Here is an 8,919-nt window from a genome sequence, read left to right on the forward strand (position 1 = left end):
ACATGGAAAGGCGTCTGGTTTTTTGGTTGGTTTTTGGGTTTTGGTTTGGTGTGGGGTTTTTTTGTTTGGGTTTTTTTTTTTTTTTGAAGTTAAATGCACGTTCCCTCCTCTTTATTTAGGGTCTACATGCAAAAGATAAGATGACTCCAAATTCCTCCTCCTGCTTGTGACTTTTCAGCAATAGATAGAAGTTGTTACCAATGCGGTATCCTGCTAATAACAGCTACCGTGAGCTGTCAGGGAGCATTTCAGTGCTCCTTTTCAATGAATCTTGTCTGAGCCTGGTGAAAGTCCTTTGGAATTGTTACAGCATTTTGGGTGTGGTTTTGGGGTTGGGTTTTGTTGGTGGGTTTGTTGGTTTTTTTTGGTTGGTTGGTTGATGTGATATAGTTACTCCAGGGATTGGTCACCGCACAGGAGATGCTAGTCTTCCCTTAGGGTTTTGAACTTAAGGTTCCCATAAAGTCTTGATTAATGCCCCATCAACATTTTTGCTTGTACCTCACTTCAGTAAATAAGGAACCATTTATTATGGGTAAAATGGTCTTGTGAGGCCATGACTCAAGGGTGCTGTTTGCAGTAATACTGACTCTGTAGGGCCTATCTCACTTTAGTACTGACTTAATGACTTTGACTACCTGGAATCTGGAGATAGAAGACATCCTTCTGCACATCAGCTTACTTGGGATCTATTCTTATGCTAGTAATTAGGGGAGAAGTATCAGAGCTTTGGGGATTTGAGGATCTAGATCTAGAAAGCCAGGCAGAAGGGAAACCCCCTTCCATTGACACTTGTAACATTGCAATTTCACCTGCAGTTCCTGCACGTAGTCCATTTATATCTGAACAGGTATTTTGGGAAAAACACTTGATCATGGCTGCTTGAAAATGCTTTGAAATTAACAAACTAAATCCAGTTGCAGGATGCCTTGTTATTAAAACTGCCAGTCATCTTTGGAACTCCTTGAGTATCAGACCTCCCCAGCCTATGCTCCCACCAGCTACATCGTAGCTTAGTAAAAGTGGTCTTACTGAGGACACCAAATCCCAGACTGAGAATTTTCTATGTTCAGGGAAGGCTAAGTAGGACTGAAGACTTTTTATTTAATCACAACTGAAGCTACTCCTCAGTTAGCTTCCACCTTCATGAAGGTATGATGAAGTAATAATTCTGGTTTCTGTCTAACGTAGAGCTCATTACCTGTGTAGGAAAAGGTAAAATCTCTTCTAGTCTGACTTGGCTTAAAGTTCTCCCACGTGGAGAGGTGTAAGTTTTAGCTTTGAGAACACTGGATGCAGTTTACTAATCCTTTTTTTTTCCTTTAGCCAGAACAGAAAAATATACAGAAATGTAAGATTCATGGGTGAAAATACCAAGTGAGTCAGGAACTGGAAGCTTGCTGAAAATAAATTAATTAACCCAGGTTTAATCTTAATACTTGCTAATTACATCTAGTCTTTCCAACACTTGAGCGATGTGGAAACAGCTATTCAGACACTTCTTGCCATGTAGATGGCAAACCCTACTACTTTTCCACCTTTTGACTACAGATAGTTACGAGAAGTTTTAGGGTTTACAAATGTTAAACCAAACTAATCGAGACAAATCAAAATTTTTTATTTAGTGTAAAGTCAGAAATACAACATCTTTAAAATGTTCATAAGTTAAGTGAAGGCCACAGTAGTGGGATGTAAAATGGTATATAGATGAAATGACTACTATATACACACCAATGGATAAAATATCACTATCCAATCTTACAATACAAAACCATGATTTTAAGATTACTTTGATGTCGGGAAATTGCTGAAGTCTAACAAGCGCATGCTCTGTTACCACTTGTTCTCCTACAGTGCAGACGGAGATGTGCAGTGACATGGCTTTAAAGCTAGGATGGTTGTAATGCAATGCAATCTTTAGAAGTCAAGTGCTTGGTGTGATTGTTCGGTTTTTTTAATGCTCAAACCCTGGACTAACCATGTGATCTACTCTACCTGCTAGCAATTCTTGGATGAATTTAGAGTTCCAGATACGCAGTAAAGTGACAGAGTAGTCCATAGAAGATTAAAAATAATTTTGGATGTTTACAGGACCCCACGACAGAAACGGTATCAGCCATTTGTGCCTTGGTGGGTAAAACTTTTTTCATCATTATATTTCTTGACTCAGACTTGTAAACAGCCCTCGAGACCGAACTATTAGTGCTTTGTTTGCAGTCATTTGACTTTGCTGACACTCCAGTGAGCGCTGTACAGTCATCTTAAATGGGGAGAAACGGGAGACCTCTCCTTTGGGAGGGGGGAACCTCACAATGTCAGCTTACACTTGAGACACAGTAGTGCTTAGCTGCCAAGAAGCTTGGGGTTTTAGAGGGATTTGTTCTACTGTTAAATCCACTCATTCAGTTCCTGCAGCTTTGTTTTATAGAATTGATCACAGCAAGGTTGAAAGAGATCCTTGAACTAGTGGCTTCCTTTCGTTAAAAGGTAACATACAATGGCTTCATTACTGAAGAGACAGACCTCAGTTCTAGGTAACATCCATAAATAAGTCTGCAATGCTGCTGTATAGCAAGATGAAACAGATGCAACCGAGTACTGCTGGAACTTAGATCATTGTTTGTACTTCAGCTTCTGCTCTCCCTTAATACTGATTATGCTAGACATGCCGCCTCTAATCTGGGCTGAGCTCCTTCACAAAACCTGCTAACAAACAGCCAAGCCAGTAAAAAGCAGGGCACCTTGACACTAGGCATTGCTCAGAGCAGCACAGATTTGAGAGGCAAAAGCCACCTTTGTTCCACTGCAGTCTTTTGCCTTAGATGTTTTTGCGCAGGTACTTAGATGTTTTTGTGAAGAGGTACTTCAGAAGCTCAGGCTCTGGGGCAGGAAAACAGTTGCTCTAAGGCCTGAAGCAAAGACAAGTTTGGCACTTCAGGAGGAAAGTAAAAGGTGGCAAGGAAAGACTTGTTCTCAGTTCCTCACTGCAGATTGTTCACAACAAGCATGAGGAACACTGTTGACCTTCTGTTTCTGTAAAGCTTATTACTCAGGTTTTTATTTAACTCTTCATCACACAACTGAAAAAACTCCAGGAAGATCATACATCATGATGCTGTGCCTGATCATTCTTTGAGGAAAGAGGAAAGTGAAAATGGTTTGAAGTGTACATCTTACAAACACTCTGATACTGCATCAATTTGGTATTTCCCTGATATAGGTTACTTATCTTTGTTCCTCTTCCCTTACCCTCCCCTTTCCCAAAAAATCTTAAGCGTTTTTCTGTACACAAGCCCTGCAAATAATGTCATACTGTTGTTACTTCATATAAATTCTTAACTGTTTTTTTCTTGAAAGTTGCTTTGCAGAGCTATGGACAGTACTGTACAGTAATCCAAATATATTTGAGGTGAAAAAGGTGATGCAATTAGACTTTGAGTATTCTTATCAAATGAGGTTTCAATACAATATTGTAACTGTATTATTTTGCTAGTCAAGAACACTCCCCTAAGACCTCAAAGAGCGCCAATAGACTTTCGTTTAACCTGACAAACTGAATCCAATTTTTAACAAGATACGCTCATTTTTAAAACAAATACAAAAGTTTAGTAAGTCTCTACGCTACATTTGCACATTGCTTAATCTTAACAATACACAACTTATGTCTCCTGTTCATGATAATGTTCTTAATTCTGTTTATCACCAAAGTTTATAATCTTCAGGTATCCAGTAAAGCCACAAACTAAGGTATTTTAGCTCATGTAGCCTATGCCAATTAAAACAAAAAAAAGACAGCAGCAATACAATGACATCATCTGTGAGTCAACCCTTACTTCCTTTTGCTTTTTGTGTCAGTTGTTTGGAAAACACTAGACGCTGACATCAGATTTTCTATATACTGTCCAAGAACTTGGTTTTCTGATTTCAGTTTCAAGTTTTCTTCCTTAACAGCATCTACTCGTGCCGAGAGATCTGCGAAGGTGATATTATAAGAAAAATATTAGACACTGTTGCGTACAATAATGAATATGTTCTATGTGCCTACATCAAACTATTCACACTTTTAATGCAGGAAACATTGCCATAAGGCATTATCTTACAAAACACTGTACTACTCACAAATTTTATCTAAAGCCCATTTTTCCTGTACCATTTTGTAGTACAGTATTTTGACAAACTTGTTACACAAACTTACTGTTAGTCTGTATCTTTGTTCTTTTCTTGAATTTTTGAATTAAGCTATTGCAACTAAACTATCTGGAAACAAAAGTTCAGTGATGAGCAGACTCAAAGATGTATGTCAACGAAATGAGCCTGGGAAAGTTAACCATATTGCCCCTTCTGCTTGATGTGTATTATGAGAGTCGAGCAAACATTACATTGCATAAAGAGGAAAAAAAAAATAGTTCTGAGACCTTGCTTATGTACCTTCAACTGCAGAAGTGACATACTTCTGGACACTGACTAAGGTAGGGCAGAACAGTAAGGTTCTCTTCTTTCACTTATTACTGCGTGCTTGTAAAAAAAATCTGGTATGTCAGATAACTGCTAACCTTCAAGTGTGTGCTGCAGTTCCAAAACTTGATTAATAAGCCGTGTTTTCTCTTCTAATTCCACCTGATTCTCAGCCTCAACAGCTGCAATAAATCATATGAGTTTTAATGCAACCTCTGTAACAGTTGGAAATTACATTAAGTAGAAAGAATAACAGTGAAGAACAGTAAGAACTTATACCATCCATGTCGGCATTCATCATTGTAGAATGGGCTCTTTCCACTTTTGAAGAGCGTATTCGTGAGAGATGCTCTGCTTAAAGAAAAAAAAAAGAGGACACTGAGGCAACCATTAATGTAACTGCCTTTATATTTGGATTCTAGATGCATTATTCTAATTGGTGTTGAAAAGCCAGCACTTAAGCCTAAGGCAGAACACATTTTTAACATTCTTTAATTATTTTTCCTAGAGCCTTACGTGGTATGTAAATACGATTCTTCAAGTAACTGCTTCAGCTTACAAAAACAACTGATCTAGAGTACTCTCTAACGCATAAAATAACCCTGTGTTCCGGTGATGCAATTGCCGCCTTCTCAGCGCCGATCTTTCTGGAATTGGCTATTAAAGAAACGCAGCAGCAGCAGGGCCCCTCATTGTCCACCCCGTTCCGCTGCTGTCGCGGGCGGCCGTATCACGGACACCAGGCCTGCAGGACGCAGCGACGTGCCTGTTCCCCTCGGGTCCCTTGCACCTCACAGCGCACCTCCCGCCGCCCCGCCTCCGCAACCCTGCCCTTCGCTGTAGGGCGCAACGGGAACGGTTAACGGACCCGCTGCCGGGGGCGCCCGCACCACAGAGGGCTTCCGCGCAGGACCCTCCGGCAGCTCCGCGGCCCTGCCCGCGCAGCCCTTTACCCCCCCCCCCCGCCCCGCGGCCGGACCCTCTCCGCGGCCTAGAGCATCCTCCCTACAGCCGCCGAGACCCGGCCGCGCCGCCCCGCCTCCTCACCTGCCGCCGCCGCCTCCCTGCGGGCTGCGCCCCGCGCCCCGGCCCGGCCGCAGCTGTGCGCCTCCGCGCTGCGCCTGCGCCGCCTCCCCGCCAGCCGGCCCTGCGCGCGCACAGGGCTGCGCCCGCCCTGGCCAATGGGCGCGGCGGGGCGGGGCCCCGGCGCCTCGCTGGCAGGCGGGAGGCGCCCCGCCGGCCTCCGCAGCACCGCGTGCGGGGCGCGTGCCCCGGGGCGCCCCTCTCCCGCCATGCCCCCTCCCCCTCCCCCGGCCGGGGCTGGCAAAGGGTCCGTCGTCGTCCGTCCCCCCCCCCCTCCCCCCCCCCCCCACAACGGGCGGGCCTCGCCTGAGGAACGTCTGAGAAAACCGTGTGTGTGTGTGCGGTTGCGTTTAACTCCCGTGCGTGGCGCTGTGAGGGAGGAGGCTCCCAGCCGGAGCCCGGCGGGGTTTACCTGCTGCGGTTCAGCGCCGTGTAAGCCTGGCCAAACCGCTTCCAGTCCGGCAGACCGATAAGCCGCCTGCACAGCAGCCTCCGGGTGAGGAAAAATAGGTGTAAAAACGGGATAAAAAAAGCGGTGGACTGTCGTAACAGCGAAACTCGTATGTTACAAACTATTTGCAGAGATCTCCTGTGGTGCGCTTAAAGGAAACGGTTACACAGGAACCAGTGACAAGTAACTAGGTAGTGCCTAGAATGTCTTTCATTTGCTAACTCTCAATATAAAGCATAGACATGCCCAGGTGTGTGTTCTAATAAATGCTTTTGAGGGAGCTTTATGCTTCCCTGTGATATTTTATACATCCACAATTCATAAACAAATTTTAAAAATGTCTTTACCCCTAATTAGCATTTGGCTGTCTGTGACGTGAAAGATTGCATTCAAATGACAAAAGCCTGTTCATCAGGGGTTTTTTTGTGTGCCATTAATTGCACAATGGCTGGTGGAAAGCTGCAATATTAGCCCTGGGAAGCAACATAGCCACCCTCATCCTGAGGCAGACATTTCAAATTACATTTAACAGAATCTCCCAGTGCATTTACTAAACTCAGCTAAATACTACGCTTAGCGTATTGTGGTTTTGAGCACAGAAACAAGGAGAAGCATTTCATTCTAGTAAACTCTAATTTACTAAACTCTAATTACTCTCTAGTAAACTCTTCTTTAGTAAACTCTTCTGATTTAGCTCCTTGCATCGGGATCTTACAGCATTAGAGATCACAGAAACCTAGGTAACTTCGCAGAGTTGCTCTCCATCTAGTAGCTCCGTAGCTCCAAACCAACACTCCCGTTTCTGCGTTCTTTCCCTGGTTCCCTGGAGGGAATAACCCTTGCAGAACATGCTGCACAGGGTGCTCCCTTTGGACCTCGTAGGACAGTCTATGAGCCACCGTGAGGACAACATGCAGGACCCCGGCTAATTTTAGTGGCTTCGCTGAAATGACTGCACTGCATAACCTGTAGTATCGTTGTAGGTGCCATGTAGCTTGAACCATACGTTGCAGTGAAATATATCCATATCATATTCGTATGTTGCAGGAATATATCCAGTTATAAATAAATAATTTGATGCTGTGTAGATACTCAGGAAGATAAAGGCATTTGGGAAGTGTGCCCTCTACTGTATTTTTTTAATACACTTCAGAAGGTATGTATTTCTAATATCTACATCTTCTGGGTGCCTCCACAGTATTATTAAAATTGTGTTAGTAACTTTTTTAGCCTCACAATCAGATAAATCCAGATTTGGCTGAATGCTGTTCTAACATATGAAAACATATTTTAATTAGAGTCCCGCAGTCTGTTTGTACTGGTAAATGAGTCTGTTGTTTTCAGTTCCATTAGCTGGTTACTTAAAAGTATATCACCTCTACAAAAGGCATTTTTAACCCAGTAATCCTCCTTAATCCCTGCAAGCAGTCCTCTCAGATGGTGGCTGGGCTTTAGGAGCTTGTTAGTAACTCTCCTTAATTGCTGTTTTTAAAATGACAGGTGCTTCTCACCCTGTTATGATCTTGCTTGCTGCACTTGCTATGTGGCAAGCCTAGCAATCAACAGGTTTCTCATAATTCTTTCTAGCAAGACAGTCGCCAGCACTTTGATTAAGGAGGAAAAAATATGGCCAGAGTCTGCAGGTGGATACAGATGGATGGAGAGCTCGCTAAGCTGGTGAAGAACTTGCTGTGTTTTATACTATAAGAGAGAAAAAAAAAAAAGATTGAGGGCTAATCTTGGGGGAATACATCTCTTTGCTGCAGAAATTCCACTTTGCTTGCTGCATTACGTTTGCAGTTTATTGTCTAAACTGTCCCAAAATGAGCGAAGTGGGAAAATCCTTGACATTAAATTATGGGACAGAATGGAAACTAGATATATTGGCTCCTATGCTGCTGTAGCCAAAAAAGAGTAGTAATTCCAAGAGTTGCTGGTTTACCTACTGTTTTGGTACGTATACTGTTGAGGGTTTGTTCTGCTTTGCATGCTTTCTGACTGCAGGATTTTCTTTCTATTCTTAACTCTGATGTTTGAGCTTGAGCACCGGGCTGAAACTCCTTTTCAGAAGTTAACCTGTGTGAGAGGTTTTTTGGTTTACCTTTAGGGAAAATTGTCTTTATCTGAGCCTCCACTGTTAGCGTTGCAGAGGGGCTGTCAGCAGAGAACAGATGGCGTCTTTAGGCTCCACAGTGCTGTGTGTTACTAGGTTAAACAGTTGCACAGATGCTTCCTTAGGTTTGTACCGCGGTGTACTCAGACATGTTGGATCTCACACAATACATCTTCCTACTGTAAGTGCTTAATATGAATCCCTTTACCCTGGTATCTGAGATCGTGCAGCTGGCCCGCCCGTGCTCCTGGGCCCCAACGTTTACAAACTGTTTCTGTGTGACCTAGCTATGTCCCAACTCCTTATCATGACAAGAGCCGTGCATGTTACTTCTTTTTCTTTCCCTGTCCTTCATCTCCTATTTCCAAGGGAAGTATACCTACGTGCTGAGCCAGCAGGGAGCAACCCTGCTGTGCACAGCCCTGGTCTGCACAGTCCAGGGACCAAGACTGTTGGATGGATGCTGCTGGGTGCAAATTCTGCAGAGAGAACGCCTAGCTCATCTTGCTTTCCCTTAAAAAGATTTGCCTTCCTAACCCTCCCTCTATCTTCCAGCACAAAGAAGTCAACCCCGGGATTCTAAATATCTGATGCATTACCAAACAAACAAAAAACCCAAACCCAATGCACCACAGAAAAAAGCCCACAGCCCAAAGCATTTTTAATGAGAAATCAACCAAAACAACAAAAGCTTAGCATATCACATGACTTACCTATTTGTTTTTCAAATTCTTGACCTCACCTGTCTTGCATTGGGTAATATATCATTAATGAAATTTGTTGTGCACTTGAAATTTGAAGCTTTAGGGATTCAGAA

The 8,919-nt window shown here is 43.3% G+C and overlaps 1 protein-coding gene across 1 annotated transcript; it reads right to left on the reverse strand.

Annotated features, from left to right (window-relative positions):
* Positions 1-1,597: 1,597 nt before the first annotated feature.
* SCOC (short coiled-coil protein) lies at positions 1,598-5,583 on the reverse strand. The gene is made up of 4 exons (XM_075150115.1): positions 5,503-5,583; positions 4,735-4,809; positions 4,554-4,637; positions 1,598-3,972 (listed from the first exon to the last, which is right to left on the reverse strand). Exons 2-4 carry the CDS (start codon positions 4,754-4,756, stop codon positions 3,830-3,832), a joined length of 249 nt encoding a protein of 82 aa, XP_075006216.1. The 5' UTR covers positions 4,757-4,809; positions 5,503-5,583; the 3' UTR covers positions 1,598-3,829.
* Positions 5,584-8,919: the final 3,336 nt, after the last annotated feature.

The sequence above is a fragment of the Calonectris borealis genome, chromosome 4 (genome assembly GCF_964195595.1).
Source record: "Calonectris borealis chromosome 4, bCalBor7.hap1.2, whole genome shotgun sequence".
In the NCBI taxonomy this organism is placed as follows: domain Eukaryota; kingdom Metazoa; phylum Chordata; class Aves; order Procellariiformes; family Procellariidae; genus Calonectris; species Calonectris borealis.

Coding starts and splice junctions, on each gene's coding strand:
- SCOC (XM_075150115.1), bottom strand. CDS start 4,756: ATGATGAATGCCGACATGGATG. Junction 4,638..4,734: donor GATGAATGCCGACATGGATG/GTATAAGTTCTT, acceptor GATTTATTGCAG/CTGTTGAGGCTGAGAATCAG. Junction 3,973..4,553: donor ACTGCAGCACACACTTGAAG/GTTAGCAGTTAT, acceptor TCACCTTCGCAG/ATCTCTCGGCACGAGTAGAT.